The sequence below is a fragment of the Myotis daubentonii genome, chromosome 3 (assembly GCF_963259705.1).
Source record: "Myotis daubentonii chromosome 3, mMyoDau2.1, whole genome shotgun sequence".
In the NCBI taxonomy this organism is placed as follows: Eukaryota; Metazoa; Chordata; class Mammalia; order Chiroptera; family Vespertilionidae; genus Myotis; species Myotis daubentonii.
In genome coordinates, this window is record NC_081842.1 from 151,828,694 (window position 1) to 151,855,479 (window position 26,786).

The 26,786-nt window shown below is 41.9% G+C and overlaps 1 protein-coding gene and 1 pseudogene across 1 annotated transcript; one reads left to right on the forward strand and one right to left on the reverse strand.

The window, feature by feature from the left end:
• Positions 1-755: 755 nt before the first annotated feature.
• LOC132229444 (E3 ubiquitin-protein ligase RBX1-like) lies at positions 756-1,086 on the reverse strand (annotated as a pseudogene).
• A 4,183-nt stretch (positions 1,087-5,269) lies between these two features.
• On the forward strand, positions 5,270-25,318 carry LOC132230843 (guanylate-binding protein 6-like). The gene is made up of 11 exons (XM_059688932.1): positions 5,270-5,489; positions 8,568-8,771; positions 9,714-9,841; positions 13,621-13,730; positions 13,933-14,129; positions 18,304-18,549; positions 20,870-21,150; positions 21,857-22,069; positions 23,228-23,330; positions 23,648-23,841; positions 24,787-25,318. Exons 2-11 carry the CDS (start codon positions 8,582-8,584, stop codon positions 25,012-25,014), a joined length of 1,890 nt encoding a protein of 629 aa, XP_059544915.1. The 5' UTR covers positions 5,270-5,489; positions 8,568-8,581; the 3' UTR covers positions 25,015-25,318.
• Positions 25,319-26,786: the final 1,468 nt, after the last annotated feature.

Below are 26,786 nucleotides of genomic sequence, written 5' to 3' on the forward strand. Positions count from 1 at the left end.
CAATCGGGTGGTGAAGGTCTGAGGTGGGACAGGAACCAGGTGGAGGGGGACAATAGGCGGGAAAAGGAGGACACTATAATACTCTCAACAATAAAGATTTAAAAATATGAGACTTTTTTTATATTTTATTGATTTTTTGCAGAGAGGAAAAGAGAGGGATAGAAAGTCAGAAACATCGATGAGAGAGAAACATCGATTAGCTGCCTCCTGCACACCCCCTAACTGGGGATGTACCTGCAACCAAGGTACATGCCCTTGACCGGAATCGAACCTGGGACCCTTCAGTCTGCAGGATGATGCTCTATCCACTGAGCCAAGCTGGCTAGGGCGAGACTTTTCTTTTTAAGAATTTCCTCTAGTTCACCAAGCTGAGCACACTTTGTGCCAAATAAACACACTTTCAACAAGATGGTTTGTCAGTTTTTCTGGAGTTAAAATAAGAGAACATGCAAAAATTTCATTGCAGTTCAAATCTTATTAACACCCCTCAGTTTAAGAACTCATTTTAATAATTCTTCCTTTACCAATATTACACTTTTGTGACTTACAGTTATAAAATATATTTTTAAATATACTTTTTTAATAGAATACTACTGGTTTTTATTTGACACAGAACATAATATGACTGCAGGAATAGAAAACTGAAAAGGCAAAGCAGAAAAGACCTGGTTCTTTCTAACTTACTATTAAGTAACAGGAGGGCACGTCATTAAATGAATTAACACAGTTGAGCTTGATGGAAGAATATTCTTTGTCTAGTGCTCATATTTTTGGAATTTTCACTCTCTGTTGTTCAGTGGATGCATGTGCCATGTTTTGAGCCCAGAGAGATGTAATGGAGGTTTAAAAATATGATGACAGATTTCCCATGCATGGGTGCACTTTTCAGAAGAGGCCAATGCCTGGTGAGCCTGCATTCTATGCAAAGACTCACAATGTGGTTCCTGAAGATGGCACAGTTATCAACCACAGTGTCCCAGGCCCAGAGGGCTACTGCATTCCACTTTTTCACTTCAAAGCACTTCTTACCAGTGCGCTGTGTGTGCCGCTCAGCATGTCCAGATCCATTGTTGCCACCATGTTGGAAACACACAGTCTGCATAAGATAATTTTTCTTGCAAATAATTTCCCACCATGGAGTATGCGCAGAATTACAAGTATGTTACTTGTGGGTCTGGGCAGGGAGCTCATTTGTCACCAGTTATTCTTTTCCATTTACTGTTTAGATAACAGATGTGGATAACTCAACCTTAAACCTTACAGATGTGTACAATGCCTTAGTGGATAGGTAACAACAGAATTCAGGAAGGAACCTGAAATCTCTGAAAGACCAGTTGAGCCTATAGTGGTGGGGCTGTAATATGCCTTCTAAGCTATAGCATCAGCCTCTTAAATGATTTTTTAAAAATTGAGATACAGTTCATATACCATACAATTTACCTATTTAAAGTGGGTTTTTTTTTCATGTGTGAAACCATCACCACTCAAATTTAGACCACCTTTATCATCTTGAAAGTGAAACCTAGTACACTTTAGCTTTTACCTTCCTGTTCCCCACACACTCTTCCCCAACTCTAAGCAACCACCTCTATTCTCATGTTTATGAATTTGGCTATTTTGGACATTTCATATAAACAGAACACTAAAATACATGATTTTTGTAACGGCTTCCTTCACTTAGCATAATGATCTCAAGGCTCATCCATAAAATGGATTTCCAACATGGCTCTGAGCATGCATAGTAACCATCAAAGTCTCCACCTGCCTGTGCAACATTGTCCATGATCCCGGTCCCAGTTGATTTTTCTACTTTGTTCCTAGTGAGCCCGCTACACTGGCTACATTAGATTTGGCTAGTATCTAGGATTTACCTCCTACTTTTGTATATTTGCTCATTCCCTTCCTTTGCTTTAAAATATCTTTCCTCCAATCATTCTTTTTTCAAAATGTTGTCATTCTTTAAGACCCAACAGAAATAAGACTTTTCTATGAAGTCATCTATAAACCTTCCTAACCCTTCCTAATATAAATAACTGTTGCTTTTGTAGACACAAGCACTTTTTTTCTACCATTGTTTCTTAACACTGATCACTTCTTGCTTTATTTTATATTTACCTCCTTCAAAGTTTAGATTATCCAAAAATGAGACCCTTATTTGTTCACATTTAAATATGCAAAGGCAATGAGTCTCACAATTATGTTGCATGTACCAGTGAAATGTACCACTATGTATTGCTGGAAAACAATAGCAGTGCCAAAATTAAAAAATCCCAAATATAGACAAGTTATAAAGACTGATAAACTAATATCACACATTATGATTATGTTACAACCATGAAAATAAGAAGTCTAAGATATAATCTCATATTAAAAGACAAACATTCCCATGAGAACATAATCAGTAATATTTTATCATATATTAAAGAAGGAAATTTCAATTTTCAGATTTTTAATTTATGTTATGATATTCTATTCAATGTAACAGCTTTCTTGGAACAAGTATTTCATTTTAGTAATCTACTTATGATAAATCTATAAAAATAAATCTAATATCTAGCTGCTGATACTTTGTTTTTACTATGTTGTCAAAGAGCCGATTTCAACCAAACATATTGATGAAAGTGGAATTAACATTTAAAAGTCCTTGAGGAGAAACCAAGATGGTGGCATAGGTAAACACCAGAAATTGCTGCCTCCCACAACAACTTCAAAAATACAACGAAAAGACAAAACAGACATCATCCAGAACTACAGGAAGGCTGGCTGAGTGGAAATTCTACAACTAGAAGGAAAGAGAAAAGCACACTGAGACTCGGAGGAGCTGCAGAAGTAAAGTGCAGAGGTACAGAGGCTCGAGCGTGCATGGGGAAAGGGGCTGGCACCTGAGGGCGCGGCTGTCTTTCTGAATTGGGAGGGAGTCACAAGCCCCTGACTGCTCTAGACTCCAGTTCCCAGAAGTCTCTAGGGACCCAGGACTCATACGGGAAGAAACTGGACTGTCTGGCAGCAGGCAGAACTCGGAACTTGAGGGCGGCTTTCTCTCAGAGGTGCTTGCAGCAATTACCAGGACACTGAGATGAGGGGCCCCTTAGTGCAGGGCTGAGGATCAGCTACAGCTGCTTGCTCCGCCCTGTTGATTCCCTGAGACCCTGCCCCACCCAGGCTGCGGCAGAGGCTTTTGCATATGATTGCCCTGGCCCTTTGCAATCTGAAAATTACCTAACAAATTGCAGCTGGGCCAGACAGACCCAGAATTTCGAAGAGATTTGAAGGCCCCACAGAAGCTTGCAGTGCTTCACAGATGGGCCTCATCTGGGCACCTCCAAACTCCAAAAAAGGAAGGGGAATCTGCAGATCTCTTCATAGTTCCTGCTGGGTAGCCTCAGGCAGAGGCTAAATTAGCACCTCTTTAGATCCAAGAGCCAGTGTACCCAATGGTCAGAGTGGGACCATCCAGATTACAACTCTTCAGATCCATAAGGGACACACTCAGGGGGCAGACTCAGTGAGCACCAAAGCCCCACTGAAGCAAGTCTTGCCCCAGAAGGGTTTCTTCAGCACAGAAGTTCTCCCACTGCAGACACAGCTGATTCTCACAGCCAATTGGCCAAGAGGTCAATTCCTCCCAGTGATAACTACAACAATCAAGGCTTAACTACAACAAGACTACAACAAGATTGTTCACAAAGCCCACAAAGTGGTGCACCAAGAGTGTCCACCTCAGGTAATTGGGGAAGCTGAGCCACTGGGCCCTATATGACACCTAGCACACAAAGCCACTCTACCAACACAGGGAAGCATAAAAAATGAGGAGACAAAGAAACAGGTCACAAATGACAGAAATGGAGGAAAGCAAACTACTGGATATAGAATTCAAATCCATGGTTATAAGGTTTTTCAAGAATTTTCTGGAAACCACTGATAAATTTAGTGAGACCCCGGAGGATATGAAAAAAGACCAACTAGAAATTAAGCATACACTGACTGAAATAAAGAATAATATACAGAGATCCAACAGCAGACAAGAGGATCCCAAGAATCAAGGCAAAGATTTGAAATACAAAGAAACCAACTCAGATAATTCTAGGCAGAGAAAAATAAGCAATGAAACTAACCCCAAATTGTTCTAATAACACAGTTCCTACCTATATCTGTCCAGAAGACAACAGGTATAACAAAAATACTTTGATTACAGTTTTTTTTTAAATAGTCTAATAGAGTGGAATCCTGTACAATTACATATTTTTTTCTGCATTATTATTCAGATGAAAATGCAAATATGGGGAATGAAACTTAATAGACAATAAAACCAGAATACAGATAATACTTTTGGCCCTTGCCAACTTTTAAAAACTTGTTGATGGTTATGATTTTGTCTGGTATTCGCTGGCACCCTGCCCCGGGGGCGAAAGGACCCCCTCCCTTTCTTGGGCCGGTGAGAAGCTGACCTGTCCACACTGACGTCTGGAAACCACCCCACCCTGGTGAAAAATTCCTGCCCGACAAACGGCTCCCGGACAATGGCTAAACCGCAGGACAGACCGCAGGTTTCACCTGACCCTGGAAAGCCCCGACTGCCACCAGTTTCGGCCAGCAACAATTGCCTCAGAAAAGTATAAAACCTTGCCCCTGCCCAGGTTGGGCGCGGCTTCTCCGGCTCCCCTCTCTGAGCTGGTGAACCCGCCCGTGTGCTCCCAATAAAGCCTGTTTCATCTGGTCTCTGTTTGGACTCACGGTTTTTCCTTGAGGCGGCGTAAAACCTAAGAGATTTCTTTGTTCATTTTGAAAGTTCACTTTTGAGTTAGTATTTTTATGTTATTTCACTGAAAGAAACACTCCGAATATAAACTCAGGACCCTTACAATCCCCCACAGAGACACCACAAAGAAAAACAGCACACAACTGTAAGTGGGAGAATATGCTACAAAATACTAGTGTCTATCTCTTGATTGGGAAAATAAGAGATTTATGCACATAGTTATTGATAATGAGGAAGGATAAATTAATAATAAGAGTTTTCCAAAAAGCCACAAAGGAAAAGGCAGCCTTAGCATAAAATTAAAACAACAACAAGAAAAACCTTATTGCCTTTCCAAAGTTCCTCTGAGAGACAGGCTGCAGACCTGCCAGCCTGCTGTTACTGGCTCACATTCAGCCCTGCAGCTGTGTTCACTGTGGGGTCAGGGAACACAAGCCCCATGAGGAGGAGGTGCCAGCCAGGTGTTTCCAAGCTGGGTGTGGGATAAGGAGGTCCTCCCACCCTGGCCGATCTCATTCCTTTGGGAGGAGGGGAAAGGGGTGAAACAACAGCACAACTTCCCAGAAAAGGATGTGTCCTTTCGATTTTGGCTCTTAACCACACTGTTTCACTGTAATATCCGGCTTGATTTTCAGCTTCTAAAGAGAACTGTGGCACCCCGGGGAGCCAGACACAGAAGGAGCAAGGTGAGAGGAGAGAATTTATCCACTGTCTGCAGCTTAGGAGACAGGTAAGTTAGCTCAGAGACTTGGATTTCCATGCGCATGTTTATTAACTAACATCAACAATAACAATGCGTGCTCCAGCACAGCACACCTGGCACTGGAGGCGAAGGCTCTTCACTGTCAGCCTTGGAGGCAGCTGGCTTATGGTGGGGGCAGAGGAGGGGTGGCTGGAGGGACCTTAAACTGGAGGCACCTCAGCCCCTCTGTTTGGATGGAAGGCTGCTGCAGGGTTGCAGCAGACACAGCTTGTTCCTGGGATGGGCTGCTCCCTTTTGAGCACCTTTCCAGGAACAGGAGGAGTGCATCCTCCATCACCTGCTTGAAGGGGCTGAAGTCCTTTCTGTGACTGAGGAACCAAACTGTCCTTTCCTAAGAAGCGCTGGTTGCAGTCACTTCCTCCATCTTCCTCCTCCCCCTCTCACACATTTCCCTGATGTCTGTGGGACAGTGAAAAAACAAAGACATTGTCTTTAACCATGCAATTTAAATATTAAAACATTATTGTATGAGCTGTATTTAGTATTCCAAAGATTCTATAAAGTGGTATTTAGATGAAATACTTCATTCTCACATATTTTAATCAACTATTAAAAATAACTATAAAGTCTAAGCTGGGTTTTTATCTGCAGTTTCCAAATGTTTAGACCCTACCAAAAAATTACATCAATTATTGTTTTTAGGTTCAGTTGTTTTGCTGAGTCCTCTGTAAGAATGAAAACAAAATTCCTCAGCTTTTTTTTTTTTTAACTTCTGTAAAGTAGCAACAGAGAAGTGGGAGGAGGAGAGGGAGCAAGGAGGAGTGAGAAGGACCTGGGAGTTGTTCTGTGACACACTGACCTGACGAGCTGTGGGACAGAAGTGGGAATTCAACTTTCTTTTGCAAACAACTTGGTCCTGAGCTTAAACCTCTCAATTTCTGACTCAAAATGGACTGAGGAATGGAGAGGTAGGGACACCTGTAGCCTGGTAGCCTGGACTGCAGGGCTCAGTTGCTGGCTTTAGCTTCCCCATTAGGAGCAGTGGTAGTTGTGAGGTGACAGCCAAGCAGGACTTCACATAACCAGGACAGCAGCAAGTATAGCAGACAATGTGGGTGCATGGAGAGCGGAGAGATCAGGGTCTTCTCCTGGCTGTTTAATGGGATGGGGTGGGACATGGAGGCAGCTTCTTCATGCATGAGCTCAGTGTTCCTCATTGTAAGGTGCACTAGGTTGGACTTGTGGTCCTATTCTTATTCCACATTAGACTCACCGCTTACACAACATTTTAAATTTAATTTTTTTTAATTTAATTTTTTTCTCAAGAGCAGACTTGGCTCAGAGAGCTCTAGTTTGCCTTTATTTATTGGATGGAAAAAGAGAAAGAGGAGAAAAAAAGATTGAAAGAGAGAAAGTAAAAAAGAAAGGAAGGAAGAGAAAGAAAGGAAGAGAGAGAAAGAAAGAAAGAAAGAAAGAAAGGAAGGAAGGAAGGAAGAAAGGAAAGAAGAAAGAGAAAGAAAGAAAAGGGGCTAGAGATGGGCTGCATTATGATTGTGGCCTCACCCCCAGCTCCCAGTCAGATCCTTAAAAGTTGGGAAAGGAGCATGCTGTCCCTTGACAAGGCTATAATTCACTGTTCAGGCTCAAATTTGCTTAGGACACTGCCCGGCTCAGCTTCATTCTTGGTATGTTCTGAAAATTAGGACGGACCAGCACAGCACTTCCTGGAATATAAGAATTACTTTCTCCGTCCTAACAAAGTCCTAGGTCAGACATGTCCAGGAATTATGCACACCCACTTGATATTTTCACATGGATATTTTTAACAGGACATGGAGAATGCAGAGTTTGTGAGGTCTTCTTGATATTCTTTATTGACTGTTTTATTAATATATGCTTTTTATTAGTTTATAATATCAGTCTATTTTTAAATTTTGATGCACACTTTATTTTGAAAAACAAAATAAATATCCCATGACTCAGTTTCTCTGAATAGGGGATGACTGTTAAGCTTTGTGGCCAAAAGGATTTTGAAGACTTCTAAAAAGGGGGAAAAATCAAAAGCTATTTCTCTTCTGGAACCCCAAACTCCTTCAGTCCCTTCAGTATCATAAATGGAGCCATAGATATTACACTTTATTGGTCTGTCACTTATCAAACCAACTTGTCCACCTAAAACCTCAGACTGTGATGAATACTAGTCATGCTCATCACTAGTTCTACAGCTGTTCTCAACAGCTAGGACCACGAGACAGTGAGATGCATTGTCTCAGTCTTGACTTTCCTTGCAGCTACTAGGGTTCAGGAATCTGGAGAAGGGCTGTGCATAAATGAATAAAGAGACTAGAGAAGAAATTAGAATTTGTAAGGTATTTTGGGGAAAGCCAGTGGGAAACTTAGTTCTAGTGACTAAGCTCCCGAATCTCCAGACCCAGAGCTTTTTACTCCCACATTTGCCCTATAGCAAAGCAGATATACATATCAAACATAAGGTTTGGTAAACAGTAAAGGATTATCAGGTTAGGGGAAATGCATACAGCTGTTCAGCAGGAGGTAATAACATGCAGATTTTCAGCCCTGCTGAAACCCCAAGTTCCATCAGCCCTCTGATGAACTTCTTGCATAATTAAGACCTGCTGGCTGGAATTAGCCTCCAGCAATGCATGAAACCTGTGGCTTAAAATTTCTTGGCTGTGTTCTCAGATTGCTCTGGTCCCAAACAGGTTCTTCCTCAACATCCTTTTAGCAGCTGGTTAAACCTTAAGTTTGGGGAGAGGATGTTCACATGAGGTGATGGATTTGCTTCTCAGTAGTGACCCTGGCATAGGGTAAAGCCACTCGACTGCATTACAAGATGTGACTGCCTAGTGCAGCAGTAACATTCAATCTAAGATCCTCACAGCATTGGGAACACGTTGGCCCTTCCAGAGATTCACTATAAGTATAGAACCAAAAATAGATGAATTTTTCACTGTAGGGCTTGGCCTATGCTACTGTGCCAGAAGGAAAGTAGAACATGCACACTGTCTTAATTGATGGGTGCTTCGCATGACTCTGCTTCAGAGAAGAGCATTGTAAGCTTATTTCCACTGGGATTTCTTCTAGGTTGGCAGGTTGCCATGGCATCTAGACCCAACATGACGGCCCCCATTTGCCTGGTGGAAAATAACAATGAGCAGCTGTCAGTGAATCAGGAAGCTCTAGAGATTCTTGACCAGATTTCTCAGCCAGTGGTGGTCGTGGCCATTGCAGGACTATATCGAACAGGCAAATCCTACTTGATGAATCGGCTTGCAGGACAGAATCACGGTGAGTGGTGTCTCAGGCAGAGGACAATTCTTTGACTCTAGCTGTATCAGAGTTTCTTAGTTTTCTTCCCTAGTCACATGAAGAACAAAATTCCTTTCAATAAACCAATCTACTAATTCTAATTTTTACTAATAAATTACTACCTTAATGGTATTATCTTAGGCCGAGGCCAATTGTTTTTACTCTAACTATATGACAGCTTATTAGTTTTTTTCCTGGTTACATGAATTGAGAACTACACACCTCTCAACAAAACAAACTTCTAAGTTTAATTATCCTCACTAAATCATTACTTTAATATATTCTATTTCCATATTCAGGTTTTACTCCTGTTAAGGAAAACCCCTCCTAGTAATGCATAGTCTATACTCCTTCTTTTACCTGCGCCAACACTAGGGTCTTGAAATTGTGCCTCCTCTCTTGCTCATAACATGTTTTTCTCTCTATATAGAATTTTGCTTTTCCCATGACTATATAAAGATAATTGCATATCTATCACCATCTTTAAAGATTTTTGTGAGTTCACATCCCATTGTTGTTAACAACCTCTCCCACACCATTTGCCATTTTTATCACTTTGACTGGAAAAATATTATCTGAATTTCTTTTTCGTTAGATGTCTCTCTTCTATCCACTTCTATTCGGCCTTTACTGGACCATTCTTAAAAATGCTCTTATTATGGTATTCAGTGACCTTTATTATGTCTGATTCATGGATGCACTTCACCTCCATTTTGAGCTCTTTCTGGGTATCATTTTCACAGTTAACATTCATCTCCTTCTTCAAATAGATGACACACAAAATAAAGCATTCTTACAAAATAGAGAAAGCACAATCTTATATCTTGGGGTAATTCCATTCCAAAAAGTCTGATTTTGTAGCCCCTTGGCTGCTTAGATTGTCTGTTGTCACTGTGAGCTGGGTCTCCCCTTCCTTTATAGGTTTCCCTCTGGGCTCTACGGTGCAGTCTGAAACCAAGGGCATCTGGATGTGGTGTGTGCCTCACCTCTGTAAGCCTGATTGCACTCTGGTCCTTCTGGACACTGAGGGCCTGGGCGATGTGGAAAAGGTAAGGCAGAGGGTCACAGATAAAATGTTTTCAACCTGGATAGTCTCATAATCAACTCCTTAACTTCTTGATCTATTTGTGAAATCTAGAAATCTATATATCAGCAAATTCTTGGTTGTTTGACTTTTATTTCTAGGTAAGGTGTCATGGTACATTGAGTAAATTTTCTTTTATTTCTCGGCACTCGTGAATAATTTTATTCAATTTAGTAAACAATTGTTGAGCACCATATTCCCAGGTCTCTAGGTTAGTACTGTAGATACTAGTGACCCATGTAAAAACCCTGCCCTCAAAGAGTCTTTGGTCCTATGGTGAAGTTCACCAAGTACTCACCAAGCATTCTGGAAGACTTCTGAGACAACTCTGAATGAAATGGTTCAATAAAAGCATGTGGTTGTCCTACAACATTTTAAGATGGGTTTTTGATACTTTAGTTTTCTACTAAAGGGTAAAATGAATGATTTCTCCGTTTCTGTTTTAGTTTGAGACTTATTTAGAACTAGTACCTAAATTTCTACAACTTTCTATTTCTACCCAAAGAATACTTAAAATTTTGCGTTTATTTTTATACTAGAGGCCCAGGGCATGAAAATCCATGCACTTGGGTGGTTTCTTAACCTGGCCTGCGCCCTTTCCCAGTCAAGGACCCCGCAGGGGGGATGTCCACCTGCCACTTCCAGGGGATGGGGCATAAGCTGGCAGTCAGACATTGCTCTGGCAGCCCGGGAGCCCTTGGCAGATGTCCAATTGTGGATTAGGCCCTCTCACCTGCAGCCACCTCGGTGGATGGTGTGGCATCAGGACTGGGCCGGCTTGCACCATCGCATCTCCCACTGCCTTTGTGGAAGCGGGGGGTAGGGGGTGCCAGTACCGTCATGATTGGCCTCGGAGCCCAGGCTCCTGTCCCCGCCCCCCCACTCACTGGTTGTTCCAAAAGGTCATTTCGCTGTCCAGTATAATTAGCAGATTAGCTCTTTATTATAAAGGACTAGAGGCCCGGTACACAAAAATTTGTGCACTTGGGGGGGAGGAGGGGTCCCTCAGCCCAGCCTGTGCCCTTTCGCAGTCTGGGACCACTCAGGAGATAACGACCTGCTGACTTAGGCCTGCTCCTGGGTGGCAGAGGACAGGCCCAATCCCTAGGTGCAGAGCAGGGCTGATTGGGGAGTTGGGGTGCTGCCCGCTGTCATGTAGAGAGCAGGGTGGATCGGGAGGTTGCGATGCCACCCTCAGTCACACTCAGGGTAGGGGATATTGGGGGGTTGGGGCACCGCCCCCTGTCACACTCAAGGCAGGATCGATGGGGAGGTTGCAGCGCCACTCCCTGTCACACACAGAGCAGGGCCAATCAGGGGGTTGGGGCGCTGCCCCCTGTCACTCACAGAGCAGGGAAAATCAGGTGGTTGGGGAGCTCCCCCCTGTCACTCAGAGAGTAGGGCCAATAGGGGAGTTGCGGCACTGCCACCTGTCACACAGAGAGCAGGGTGGATCAGGGGGATGGGGCGCTGCACCCTGTCACACTCAGGGCAGGGCCGATGGGAAGTTATGGCTCTACCCCGTCACACACAGAGCAGGGCCCATGCAAGGGGGTTGGGGCGCCGCACCCTGTCACACATAGAGCTGCAGGGCGATCAGGGGATTGGGAGGCTCCCCCCTATCAGGCACAGAGGAGGGCTGATCAGGGGATTGGGGCGCCTTCCCCTTTCATGAACAGAGCAGGGCGGATAGAGAGTTTTTGGCCCCGCCCCCTTTCACACACAAGAGCCGCAGGGCAATTAGGGGGTTTGGGCGCTGCCCCCTGTCACACTGATCCCGGTGCTGGTGCCAGGAGGCCTCGCGGCTCCGCTGATCCCGGTGCTGGGAGGCATATTACCCTTTTACTATATAGGATAGAGGACTGGTGCATGGGTGGGGGCTGGCTGGTTTGCCCTGAAGGGTGTCCTGGATCAGGATGTGGGTCCCCACTGGGGTGCCTGGCCAGTCTGGGTGAGGGGCTGAGGGCTGTTTTCAGGCTGGCAGGTGACTGAAGCTCCCAACCGCTCCTTTTTTTCTTTTTTCTTTTCTTATTCTGGGCCAGCTTTAGCTCTGAGTCTTGGCTCCAGCTCTTAGGCCTCAGCTGCTGAAAGCAGGTATCTGGTTTGTTTGGGTTCTATAATCGAAACACTGTTTCAACTCCAGCTCTGAGATCCTGGCTGGCTGAAAGCAGGTTTCTGGGGTTTTGTTTAGCTTCTATATTTGTAGCAATGTTTCAAACTGCAAGCTCAGAGGCCAGCAAGGCAGGCGGGGAACCTTGGAGTCCTCTATCACTGAAGCAAGCAAGCCTCATGTTCGCTTCAAGCTGCCTGGCTGCCGGCTGCCATCTTGGCTGGCAGTTAATTTGCATATCGCCCTGATTAGCCAATGGGAAGGGTAGTGGAGGTATGGCTAATACCATGTTTCTCTTTTATTAGATAGATATCAAATACTCTTGCTGATTAAATAACCTATTGTGTGTCATAAGTGCCACTTCTTATTATAATCATTTTTTAAATTGGGCTTTGGAATGTAAATCAGCAAATCAGCATTTCATTCCAAAATTTTCTAGGTATTTTCCACTTTTGATCTGGGGAGCAACTTTAGACAGTGTTTATAATAAAACAAAATTCTGTGTTGTGCCATTATTTAGACCTGCTGTATTTTATACAAATTAACCCCACCTTTAAGATCTTTCATCTGGTTGCACTAGGCTCACTTTCCAGCTTTAACTTCTTGACCTACCCTCTGTTCCACGTCAGATCAAATAACTATTTTTATTGAAAAGACATCTGTGTGCTGCTATGTCTACTTTTGCTTCTGTGGGTCTTCCCTCCTGCAGGATACCTTCATTTATTCAAATTCACACCCTATTAAGTCTTTAATTTTCAATCAAGATGTTGAGGAAGACTTCATGTTATATAAAATCTTTCATCTTTCAGCACTCTGTTCTTCCATGCTAGACTTGTAAATTTTAACTTAATACTTCTTAAAATTTATATTTACTATTGAAAGTATTACATATTTTTTCCTTCTTTCCCTCCTATATACCACCTCTTCCCCATACCTATCCCCTCAGCAGACCTTCAGCATGCTATTGTCAGTGTCCATGTTTTGTGCATATATGCATACAAGTTTTTTTGTTCATATCTTCCCCCCCGCCATTCATTTACTACTATAGCTAAAGTTTTCAATGCTTATATATGTTATATTGATGTCAGCATTATATAGATATTATCCTTTTTATATTCCTTGCTATAGATGTTTGTCATGCTTTGAAGTAGTCATCATGAAAGTAATATTTGTCATTTTAAACTGCTTTTTATTTTTAACAACAGTAGAAATATTCAGTAGCTTCCCATAAATATTTCTTGGCTACATCCCAGTTATGTTAACTATAAAATATTTTATATAGTCCATGACCAACAAATATATGTAGAATAAATATTTGCTAACACCGTTCACTTAATATAATAGCACACCAGGTGCTGCACTAAGTTATTTTTATAGGTTATTTTATTTCATCCAATTCATTAAAAAGAAAACTCTGTGATGACAAAATCCTTTTATATATGAAAGAATCATAGTCACAAGAAATGTCTTTATAGTTGTTAAAGTTAATATGTATATTTATTCCCATCTTCAAACTTACTTGTTTGCATGGTGAGTAAGTTACCTGAAATAAAATGAAGGACTGTTAGACTTAGTGTCTGAATGAATTTCTGTATGGGTAAACCCCTAAATGTCTTGCCCTGATGTACTTTTAGGGCGACCCTAAGAATGACTCATGGATCTTTGCCCTGGCCGTGCTTCTGTGTAGCAGCTTTGTCTACAACAGCCTGAGCACCATCAACCACCAAGCCCTGGAGCAGCTGCAGTATCCTTCCAGAAACCCAACTTCCATGTGTCATGGCTTCAGTGGGAATGGAGATCCAGTCAGTTTCTCCTTCCCTCTCACTTAGTTGCGTTTGGTAGACCAAAAGGAACCAGAATAAAAGAGAGTGTTTGTAATATTTTTTTTAATCAGAGAAATGTGGGAATTATGAGTAGAAACTTTATTTTCCTTAGCCAGGTACTAGTTATGTGGCAGAGCTGACAGAACTCATCAGGGCAAAGTCCTCCCCTACACCAGATGGAGTAGAAGATTCATCAGAGTTTGTGAGTTTCTTTCCAGACTTTATCTGGGTCGTACGGGATTTCTCCCTGGAGCTGGAGTTAAATGGTCACCCTATCACAGAAGATGAATACCTGGAGAATGCCTTGAAGCTGGTTCCAGGTAACAGCATGGCTGGGCAGTGGATGGGAGGTAGTAAACATCATGATTGGAGTTGCATTTGTACTTGAGACTAGAAGTCTGCAGAAATGGTGGCTGGGAATGAGTTGAAAAGCTTTATTGACTGGAGTTTAAGTTCACTTAAGAAAAGAAGAGCCTAAAGTAGAGTAAAACTATTCATAACCCATTTGTTCTTTACACTTGTAATTTAGAATCCAATTGTAATGTTGAATACAGTGGTGTTAAAGCCTTCTAAAGACCAGACACTTATATTTATTACTTTTAGTTTCTGCTTTTCTGAGATGAGGAAATCAGCTGATCAGATACTTGGTAGGCATAAAATTACAATGAAAAACCTATCTAATGAAAAAAATATCTTTCATGTAACTAGACATAATTCATCTAAAATGGGCATATAACTTTTTAATGTCTTTATACATATGTAATCTATAAAAATGACTTTTTAATGTCTTTATACATATGTAATCTATAAAAATGACTTTATGTTCTAATAAGCCTGAAGAAGTATATTTTATCTTTTCAAACTATCCTTTGTGTAATTTTTGATAATTATCAGAATATAATTGTAATTTATACATCATAGATTTTTTATTTTAAAAACAATTTATTTTTCAATTGTAGTTTATACTCAATATCATTTTGTATTATTTTTAAATATATAGCATAGTGATTAGATAACACATACTTTACAACTAGATCCCTACTATACTTCAAGTAGTCACCTGACACCATGCATAGTTATTACAATATTATGAACTACTAGACGCCCGGTGCACAAAATTCGTGCACTGAGAGGGGGGTGTCCCTCAGCCCAGCCTGCACACTCTCCAACCTGGGACCCCTCAGGGGATGTCTGACTGTCGGTTTAGGCCTGATCCTTGTTGGCCCAATCCCACTTGCCTGCCTGTCTGATTGCCCCTAACTACTTCTGCCTGCCCGATTACCCCCTAACCACACCACTGCTAGGCTGATCGATGCCTAACTGCTCCCCTGCCAGCCCAATCACTGCCAACTGCCCTCCCCTGCCAGCCTGGTTGCCCCCAACTGCCCTTCCCTGCTGGCCTGGTCACCCCTAACTGCCTTCCCCTGCTGGCCTGGTCACCCCAAACTTTCCTCCCTCCTTTGCAGGCACAGTTGCCCCCAACTGCCCTCCCCTGCCAGCCCCGGTCTCCCTTAACTGTCCTCTCCTGTTGGCCTGATCACCCACAACTGCCCTCCCCTGCCGGCCATCTTGTGGTGACCATCTTTTGACCACATGGAGCAGCCATCTTTGACCACATGGGGGCAGCCATCATGTGCAAGGGTATGATGGTCAATTTGCATATTACTTCTTTATTATATAGGATATTCCGTATGCTGTATTTTACATCCCCATGACTATTTTGTAACTACCAACTTGTATTGGTTAATTCCTTCACCTTTTTCACGCAGCGGTCCCCCTCCCCTCCTCCTGTGCTCCTCTCTTCATGCAGCCATCAGATTTTTCTCTGAATCTATTAATCTATTTCAAGTTTGTTTGTTTATTTTGTTCTTTAGAATCACATATAAGTGAAATCATTAGATATGTGTCTTTCTCTGTTGAACTTATTTCAGTGAGCATAGTACTCTCTAGATCAGGGGTGGGCAAACTTTTTGACTCAAGGGCCACAATGGGTTCTTAAACTGAACCGGAGGGCCGGAACAAAAGCATGGATGGAGTGTTAGTGTGAACTAATATAAATTCAAAGTAAACATCATTACATAAAAGGGTACAGTCTTTTTTTTTTTTAGTTTTATTCATTTCAAACGGGCCGGATCCGGCCCGCAGGCCATAGTTTGCCCACGGCTGCTCTAGATTCATCCATACTGTCTCAAAAGGTACAATTTCACCCTTTTTTATGATCAAATAGTATTCCATTGTGTATATATACTACCTATTCTTTATCTACTGTCTGTTTTGGGGTACTTAGGTTACTTCCATATCTTGGCAATTGTAAATAATGCTGCAATGAATATAGGAGTCATATATTCTTTTGAATTAGTGTTTTGGATTTCTTCAGATATATAACCAGAGTGAAGTCACTGGGCCATAAGGTAGTTCTATTTTTACTTCTTTTGAGAAACCTCCATTCTTTTTTCCATAGTAACTGTACAAATATGCATACCCACCAACAGTGCCAACACTTATTCTTTGTTGATTTATTTGATGAGAGCCACTCAGACAGGCATGAGGTGATATCTCATTATGGTTTTAACTTGCATTTCTCTGATGATTAGCGATGTTGAACATCTTTTCATACCTGTATTGGCCACCTGTATGTCCTCTTTGGAGAAGTATTTATTCAGCTCACTTTTAAATCAGATTGTTTGTTCCTATGATGAATAGTATGAGTACTTTATAAATTTTGGATATTAACCCCTTATCAGATATGTCATTGGAGAATATATTCTCCCATTCAGGTGGTTGTTTGTTTGTTGATGACTTCCTTTGCTGTGCAAAAACTATTTAGCTTGCTGTAGTCCCATTTGTTTATTTATTTTGTTTCCCTTACCAGAGGAGAGATATGAAAAGAAATACATTGCTAAGAAAAATATCTGAGGTTTTACTTCCTTTGTTTTCTTATAGTAATTTTGAGACTTACATTTAAGCCTTTAATCCATTTTGAGGTTATTCTTGTATATGGTGTAAGAAGGTCATGTAGTTTCATTTTTGTGTGTGTATTTGTCCAATTTTCCCCACACCATGTATTGAAAAAACTGTCTTTACCCCATTGTATGTTGTTTTGCCTCCTTTGTCATCTGTTAATTGATCATATTTGTGTGGGTTTATTTCTGGACTCTGTTGTGTTCCATTGATGTATATGTCTGTTTTTATTCAGCACTGTGCTATTTTGATAACCACAGCATAGTATTATAGTTTGGTATCAGGTAGCATGATACCTCCAACTTTGTCCTTCTTTCTCAGTAGTTCTGTGGCTATTCAGGGTCTTTTATGGTTTCATATACATTTTTGGATTATTTATTGTAGTGATGTGAAAAATGCCATTGGTATTTTGAATGGGATTATGTTCAATCTATAGATTGCTTTGGGCATTATAGACATTTTAATTATGTTAAATCTTTCTTTCTGTATCATAGCTTTTTTCTATTTCCACATATTTACCCATGCTATAATTTCAAAATAATAAAAACATATGAATGGGTTATATTTACATGGGCATGTAGGTATCTGATGAAACCTTGAAAGGAACATCACTTCTGATTTATACACTCTTGATTTCATGTTTCTATTCATAGTTTCTCAAAAACAATGAGAAATAGGCTACACAGCAAAACTATAAGATTGAATATAGTTCTTTACCTTAAAGAATTTAGAGACTAATGGTAATATCTTAAAATTACATTTTAGCCCTAACCGGTTTGGCTCAGTGGATAGAGCATTGGCCTGTGGACTGAAAGGTCCCAGGTTTGATTCCGGTCAAGGGCATGTACCTTGGTTGTGGACACATCCCCAGTAGGAGGAGTGCAGGAGGCAGCTGATGGATGTTTCTCTCTCATTGATGTTTCTAACTCTCTATCCCTCTTCCTTCTTCTCTTTAAAAAATCAATAAAATATATATTCTTTTAAAAAATTACATTTTAGCTACGTTTACTCTTCACTCTTCAGAGGTTTTTATTTTTTTAAGAGCTAATGCTGTACACTTCATTTTTAGCATCTAAACAGTTTTCCTTAAATAATCTGCTGTTATTTCTAACATTGCTTCATTAAGTCTTGTTTGGGCTCTTCATTTTGATCCATAGCTTCATTTTCCCATGTGATCAAGTAGACCAAAACGTACATTTGACCCATGTTTCTGTTATTCATACAGTAAGCAATATAGACAATACACACCATACTCTACCATTTTTAGGTCTGATAGTAGCAATAGGTCATTGTTGTTGTTTTTTTAACTATGTTGATCTCTTCAAAAAGTTTTCCCTGGAGTTGGATCATGGTAAATTTTATGTTAAAGAAGCATTTGGATGTCCATGCTAGAGGAGTTACACACAGAAGTTATACAGAGAGAATTCGGCAAAGATACAAAAATCCCTGTCATAAAAATATTTAGGTCCCTTGTCCTTAGACTGCTTCTACTGTAATACCTGTTTTTGTTTGTTTGTTTGTTTAACCTTTCAGGCATGAATCACAAAGCTCAAATATCCAATTTCCGAAGAGAGTGCATCCGGAATTTCTTTCCAAGACGGAAATGTTTTGTCTTTGACCGGCCAACAAATGACAAAAAACTGCTAGCCAATATTGAGAAAGTTGAGGACAAACAATTGGATCCTTACTTCAAGGAAGAAACAAAGAACTTCTGTTCTTACATCCTCACCCAGGCGAGGACCAAGACTCTCAGAGAGGGAATCATGGTCACTGGGAAACGTGAGTCTCCATTTCACATTTTGTGGGGCCTAATATTTTTTGAATATATTACAGGATGTGTTTTTATTTCTTTTTGATTCTATATATAATATGAGTCATAGATGTTCATACTCCATGATGACAAGTGTATACTTATCACACTTTTGGGGGTTTACAAATTCCTCTCCAAAATTACAACCTTTATCAGCAAAATCTATAGTATCCATACATATAAAAAAATCTTCTAATCTTAATGAATCACTAACTGGGGATAAAAAACAGAATATATATTTCCTCAGTTGAAGTTCTTTATAATGAACTAGTTGCCCAGTACACAAAATTTGTGCACATTAAAAGGGAATTAATTAGAGGAAATATTTTAATATTGCTCTTTGCCCTTTATAATAGAAGTGTCAGAGATGAAAGAAAATTAGTAAAATGTATATGAAAATCTTCCTCTTGTTAGAGTCTGGTGCACTGTGGGACCCAGAGTCAAGTCCCTGCCCAACCGCGCATACCTCAGACCTGGCTGGCCCCACCCCCATTGGGCAAGATCCAGACCCATCAAGCCCTTCCAGGCAGGGGGGCACAACCTCAGGTCTCCCATCAAGCCCCGCTGGGTGGGGGGTGCAGCCTCAGGTCCCCTGTCAAGCCCCACTGGGCAGGGGTTGCAGCCTTAGGTCCCATAGCCTGGGACAGGGTGCGTGGCCTGAGGTCCCCTGGCCTGGGCTGGGGTAGGGGGCATGCCTTGAGGTTCCCCGTCAAGCCATTGGGGGGGTGCAGCCTGAGGTCCCTGGCCTGGCACCGGGTTCGGGGGGGGGGGGGGCCTCAGGTCCCCTGGCCCGGTCCCAGGGCGGAGGATGTGGCCTGAGTTCTTCCATCCAGCACTGCCTGGTTGGGGGCATGGCCTGAGGTCTCCCAGACTGGCGCCAGGGCTGGGGGCTTGGCCTGAGGTCCCTAGTGAAGCCCTACTGTGTGTGGGGGGTGTGCAGCATGATGTCCTCTGTCAAGCTCTGCCCAGTGGGGGATGTGTACTGAGGTCCCCTGTCAAGCCCTGCCCAGCAAGGGGTACAGCTTTAGGTCTCCCAGCTTAGCGCCAGGGTGGGGGCGCAACCTGAGGTCCCCCGGCTCGATACTGGGGCAGAGGGCATGGCCTGAGGTCCCCTGTCAAGTACCACCAGGTGGGGGGTGCAGCCTCAGGTCCCTGCTGATTGCTTGTTAAGGCTTGTTATGGGAACGTGGCCTCCACTGTGGGCGCAGCCATCTTGACCATTACAGCATGATGGCCAATTTGCATATTCCCTCTTTATTAGATAAGATGAGAGTTGCAAGAGGTATACAGAGGATATTTTGGGTGTTTAGACCAATTTAATAATTCACATTAGCCCATAAAGTTCTGAAAACTTATGGGAATCTTGAGAATTGAGAAAAAAATAGGATCACATTTACCCTGCCTCATCTGTCTACAATTTGCTGCTAAGATTTTCAATGGGAAATTATGTTTTCCAGATATCCTTTAGTATGTTAGATAAAGGTTAATATTGAATTATTTTAGCCTTGTGTTCTGAAGAAACATACAAATTAAGAGTCAATGGGATAATAGTGTTACTGGAGGAAATATGTTCTTCTGTGGTGTTGTGTGAAAGGAATTTGAGGGACCTTTATGTAGGAGGAGTTTTACGTGATAATGGCAAGGATTATTAAAGTGAAAAGCAAAGTACACTCTCAGGAGACAGAGAGCTGGCAGGCTAGTGGGCAGCTACTGCCCTGGGGTATTTGTGAACCTTCCCCATTTTTATTTTTGGGTTTGGAAAAGGGCAGCCTTTCTTCACAACTATCCAATCTGTTTCCTGTCTTCTTCAGGGCTTGTGCCCTTCCCCTATGCAATCTTTTCCCAGATTTTCCCAGGTTTGTGCCCTCCGTCACTTATGGTCTGAATTTTGACTCTTTTTGCACATGCTTCTTAGTTCCACTTGGTTATTTGGCTCTTACCTCACAGGTACTTAGTATAGAAATTTTACCTCTGAGCCATTTTTCTTCATCTTGGGACTCCCCAGGGTGACTGTAAGGCTGTTTTTTCCTACTTAATCAGGCTTTATCGGACTCTGATTTCATTAGCTCCCTGGTCTCTTGTTAATATCCAACTAACTGTGTACTACAATAATAGTAGAAGGAAGTGGTGAGTTTGTGTGTGTGTGTGTGTGTGTGCATATATATGTGTTTGTGTGTGACAGAAAGAGACAGAAAGGCAGAAAGAGACATTTAGAAATGTAATCTCACATAAATGGATCCCATTGAGTGATAAATTGATATTTATCCCTTAAATTTCCTGGCATATTAGGGCTAAGGACTCTGGTGGTGACTTATGTGGATGCCATCAACAATGGATCAGTGCCTTGTTTGGAGAATGCGATGACAACTCTGGCCCAAATTGAGAACTCCAGAGCCGTTCAGAAGGCAGCCAACCACTATACCGAGCAGATGGCCCAGAGAGTGAGCTTCCCCACAGACACCCTGCAGGAGCTGCTGGACCTGCACACAGCCTGTGAGAGGGAAGCCATTGCAATCTTCATGGAGCACTCCTTCAAGGATGACAACCAGGCATTCCAGAAGAATCTTGTGGTACTTTGTCTTACTATTTATTTACCCTTTGAGACCTTTCCATTGTAAATTAAACCTGGAAGATCTCTTCTGACCCCAGTCCTCCGCTCTCACTCATGGATCGAGTAGTCTGGTTTGTTATGAGGGACAGAGTTCAAAAGACTGCAATTTCTTCTTCCCCTCCCAACGAACCTCAGGTACTTTATGTAAAAATTTATCTGGTCTCTGATGCATAATTAGCATAGACATCTTTCTGAACTGCATACTTATATTGAATTCAAGCCTGCCCTGAATATTCAAGTCATTCCTTGGCTAGTCACTTTCTTGAGGACACTCTCCCATTCTCAGGAACAAAATGTCTCTTAACAGATTCTCATACCAGGCTACTTTCAACTCCTATGGCTCCTTGTTGTATCATTGTGTCATTGAAGATGGAATTAACAAAAGTTACAGCTGCAAGGAGCCATAGAGATAAGGTAATTCAACACCAATATTATTGATGAAGGACCTGAGACCCAAGGAGGTCAGAAGCTTTCCCCTGCCTCACATGGAATTTTCAGGGTTGTGAGTAAAGGAAGCCTTGTAATTCCTGTTTATTCCATGTCCTTCTCCAACAGAATACTTTTCTCATGAGGACTGCAGCTAGACTTCCTTCCACCAGGTTCTTTGGAGTTTTTTCTCCTCTGTTCCTTTCTCCTGGTGACAGCCCTCTATACTTCCCTTATAGGAAATCATAAAGGATAAGCAAGATAAGATCTTGCTGCGGAATGAAGAGGCATCTGTTAAATTCTGCCAGGAAAAACTTGAGCAGCTTTCCAAGTCGCTGATGGAAGGTATTTCAGCAGGCATTTTCTCTGTTCCTGGTGGTCACAAGCTCTACGTGGAAACAAAGGAAAAGCTTGAACAGGACTACTGGCAAGTGCCCAGGAAAGGACTGAAGGTGAGGAATAAGGGGAGCATAGGGGTCCTACAGATTAAAGTCAAGAAGGTCTCCTGGAAATCGATCATGGCATCAGTTGTGGGTAATATGGGAACATGGGGATATCATGACTGTTTTAGCATCGAAGGCCAGTTATTTTGTCTTTCTTTCTATAGAGAATCAAAATGCCCATTCTCAAAAATGAATATAGATTTCTGAAATCCATAAGAGACACAGGAGAAATAATCATTTTCCATCCAACAATATTATATTCAGTGTGTCAAAGGCAGGCAATTTACAAGGTAAATTCAGAGCCTTTGTGTTTAAGGCAGATCAAAAGAGAAAAGGAAGTCAAACATGTAGACAATTGCACACAGGGTTATCATAGTTATCAACCTGAGATAATTGGCTACGTAGGTGATGATACAAGAAATAACATTAAATGATAATGCAATTAATATTTATTGAACTCTTACTGTTAAGACATAATAGTGAGCTGTTTCTCTAGAATTTGAATTATTATCCTTTATATAGCATTAGGATGCATCTATACTTTTTTCAACATTTTACACATCTGAACTGAGAGGCAGAGATGGGTTAAAATGACTTGCCTAGAGTTACAGTCAGCAAGTGGCAAAGGAGAGCAGGAGCACTAATTGGAGACAATGTTTCTCCCTGGAAAGCAAATATACAAAAACACCAGAGACAGTGGGTTTGTAGAACTGAACATGGTCTCACTGTCTGGAACGCAGAGTGAAGAGAAGAAAGTATCACTGGGAGAGAGACTGCAGGGAGTATGAAGAGCTCTAGTTGCTCTAAGGAGCTTGGAAACTGTGAAATCATGATGCAGTTTTTTAAAAAAAATGTATTTTATTGATTTTTTTACAGAGAGGAAGGGAGAGGGATAGAGAGTTAGAAACATCGATGAGAGAGAAACATCGATCAGCTGCCACCTGCACACCCCCTATTGGGGATGTGCCCGCAACCAAGGTACCTGCCCTTGACCGGAATTGAACCTGGGACCCTTGAGTCCGCAGGCTGACTGATGCTCTATCTACTGAGCCAGTAGGGCTGATGCAGTTTTAATCATGAAGGAAAAATTACATGGACATACTTCGTTTTGCAGCACTATTTTTCCCAGGGAAAATCAAAGTTCTTTGTTCCTTCTTGTCTCCTCAGGCACATGAGGTTCTCCAGAGGTTCCTGCAGTCGCAGGCAGCAACAGAGAGTTCCATCCTGCAGGGAGACAAAGGGCTCACGGAGGAGATGAAGGCCATGGCAGGTAAGGGTAAAGGCAGGGCTCACAATGAGTGTCAGGTACCTGCAGTGTCCTTTGACAGCTGTGAGAACAAATCTTCCTGACACAAGGAGCTTTCTCTCCTTCTGTGGGACCTACTCTCTAACTCTGAAAACACCAGGGCACATCAGCCAGCCAGGGCCTTTCCCATCACATTCTGATATGAGCTCTTGATGGTGTGGCAAGGGAGCAATTCAGGGTCTTCCACCTCCCTTACCAGTTTGGTTTGTTCTCAGAGCTCAGGAAGGTAGAGATTAGTCCTCACCTAATTTTCTTTCCTCTTTCAAACCTCCCTGGGGCAGCGGAGCGGGCCAAGAAGGAGGCAGCTGAGAAGGAACAGGAGCTGCTGAGACAGAAACTACAGGAGCAGCAGCAGCAGATGGAGGCACAGAGGAGGAGTCGTGAGGAAAATATATTGCAACTGAAGGAGAAGCTGGAGAGGGACAGAGAGAATATATTAAGAGAGCAGAATATGATGTTGGAGCATAAATTAAAGGTAAGTCCTGCCATGGCCTCAGTAGTGCTCCATGGTCATTGTCCTGGTACCTCAGGTGGGATGGAGAATGTTACAGCAAGACCATGGAGGAAACACCATTGTCATTTACTACTTATGATTTGTTAAAACCTTGAATCTTCCCCTTATCCCCTTTCTTTGTAAAAAATATCTTTGAAATCTACTCTATGCATACACTCTGGAGTAGTCAGGACAAGCGTCTCATCTCTGAATACTTGTAGAATATAAATAGGGTTTGAGGTGATATTTTAGGTTATTTGGAAATGATCTTATTTCGGCTGAATAAATAGGTATTTGAAATACATGTACTTGTTATTACCATCAACTGGTTTGCTTTACCAAGATCATTGCCTATTATCAGGAACCCTATTACCACCCAAAGACTCTAAGGTAGATCTTTGGTGACAATAAACTATCAGAAATGTCCAGATTAAAAGAACAAGGATGTGACAGCTTCAAACCTGCTGCGTTGTTCCCAAGTATGGAGAGTCTACCCAAGTTATCATATGGAAAAGGAAGAATTCCTGATTGGCTATCTGTACATAATAGAGTTCTAGAATATGTATAATTTCCCATTTTTTTCTGCATTTTGGTTGGTCATATTATTCCAAGTGAGACTGAGAATTAGTATGAGCAGATTAATGTTACTTCTCAACTGGTATTATGACTGGCACATAGTACATTTGTCCTCAGGCCAGGCTTAGCATCCTAGCAAAACCCTATGGATATGTGAATATTTGTAAGACTGTAAACTATGCTTTCTTTCAGTGTTTAGGTCCAAGACAGGATTATTCCTTGTTGAAAAATTATCTTTGGTTGTGTAAGTGAGAACAATTTTAAGAGTAGAAGGAAAGAATTCTTAAATATAAAATGTAATTTTTGAAAAACATGGGAATTTAAAACATCTTACTTCTCACCTTTTCTTAGGTTCAAGAAGATTTGCTTAGAGAAGGATTTAAAAGTAAATCTGAAGATATGAATGCAGAGATCAATCATTTGAGAAATATGATTGGTAGTACTCAAAGTGATAATAGTCCCTTGATGACACAAATCATGGATAGACTTGCCAGTGAAATTGACGCAATATGTTGTGCATCTGGTAAATTTTTTAGTAATGTTTTGAGAAGTTTTGGCTCACTATTTAAAGATAAATAGTTCTCCTTTGAAATGAAGTATAGAATGTGGATATATGCTATGGCTTGTTTTTGGTGTGTATTCGTTTTGATTTCATTCATCCAAGTCTTAAACATGAAAAGTGCCTACTAAAGGATATCAATGTCTAGTCCTCATTAGATAGGATAAATGCCCATAGGCTTTGATATAGCATGTTTACTTAATGAAACATACCAGTACATTTTTAAATAAATATACTTACAATTAATCAAGTTATCACTGTAAATGGCAAAAGACTGGAAACTACTAATAAATTCATCTATATAAATTGGTAATATAAATTTAACATTTGCATATGGTGGAATATTATGATCCAGTAAATAGAGAATTAAACTCCATTTTTATAAATATACAACAATCTTAAAAATACATTTTAAAATGATGTACACAAGAAGTGTATAATGTGTTTACAGGAAAAATGTAATTCCTGTGTGCAATCATATGTATGTGTACACATTGAATATCTATAGGAGCCCTCAAAGAAGTAATATCAGTTCCTACTTGGAAGAAGTGGGTGAGATCAGGGTAATCAAGTCACATGCTTTTCCTTATATACTCTTTCTTTTGAATCCTGTAATGAAATTTTATAAATAAGTAAATAACAAAGAAAATGTAAAGTGTAATACTAATCTATACTAATAAAAGTGTAATATGCTAATTATAGACTGGGAGACCAGCTGGGGAGGGCAGTTGGGGGCGATCAGGCCGGCGGTGGGGTGGGGCGCAGTTGTGGTGACCAGGCTAGCATGCAGAGTGGTTAAAGTCAATTAGGCAGGCAGGCAGGTGAGCAGTTTGGAGCCAGCTGTCCTGTATTGCAAGAGGGATGTGAGACTGTCAGTTTAGGTCCACAGGGATCGGGCCTAAACTAGCCGTCAGACATTCCCCGAAGGGTCCCAGATTGGAGAGGGCAGGTGGATCTGAGGAACACCCCCCATGCAAGAATTTCGTGCACTGGACCACTAGACCTATCTAATAAAAGAGAAACATGGTAATTAGCCGTACATCTGCTACCCTTCCCATTGGCTAATCAGCGAGATATGCAAATTAACTGCCATCCAAGATGGCAGCTGGCAGCCAGGCAGCTTAAAGCGAACATGAGGCTTGCTTGCTTCAGTGACGGAGGACTCCAGCGTTACCCGCCTGCAGCTGCCGGCCTCTGAGCTTGCAGTTTGAAACAATGTTACAAATATAGAAGCAAAACAAAATCCCAGAAACCTGCTTTCAGCCAGCCAGGATCTCAGAGCTGGAGTTGAAACAGTGTTTCGATTATAGAACCCAAACAAACCAGATACCTGCTTTCAGCAGCTGAGGCCTAAGAGCTGGAGCCAAGCCTCAGAGCTAAAGCTGGCCCAGAGTTTAAAAAAGAAAAAGAAAAAAAGGAGTGGTTGGGACCTTCAGTCACCCGCCAGCCTGAAAACAGCCCTCAGCCCCTCACCCAGACTGGCCAGGCACCACAGTGGGGAATCCCACCCTGAAGGGTGTGTGACCAGCTGCAAAAAGCCATCATCGCCTCATCCAGGCTGGCCAGGCACCCCAGTGGGGACCCCCACCCTGATCCAGGACACCCTTCAGGGCAAACCAGCCAGCCCCCACCCATGCACCAGGTCTCTATCCTATATAGTAAAAGGGTAATATGCCTCCCAGCCCCGGGATCAGTGGAGCTACGAGGCCTCCCAGCACTGGGATCAGCATGACAGGGGGCAATGCCCAAACCCCCTAATCGCCCTGTGGCTCTGTGTGTAACAGGAGGTGGG

Coding starts and splice junctions, on each gene's coding strand:
- LOC132230843 (XM_059688932.1), top strand. CDS start 8,582: ATGGCATCTAGACCCAACATGACGGCCCCCATTTGCCTGGTGGAAAAT. Junction 18,550..20,869: donor AATCATGGTCACTGGGAAAC/GTGAGTCTCCAT, acceptor CTGGCATATTAG/GGCTAAGGACTCTGGTGGTG. Junction 21,151..21,856: donor CATTCCAGAAGAATCTTGTG/GTACTTTGTCTT, acceptor CTTCCCTTATAG/GAAATCATAAAGGATAAGCA.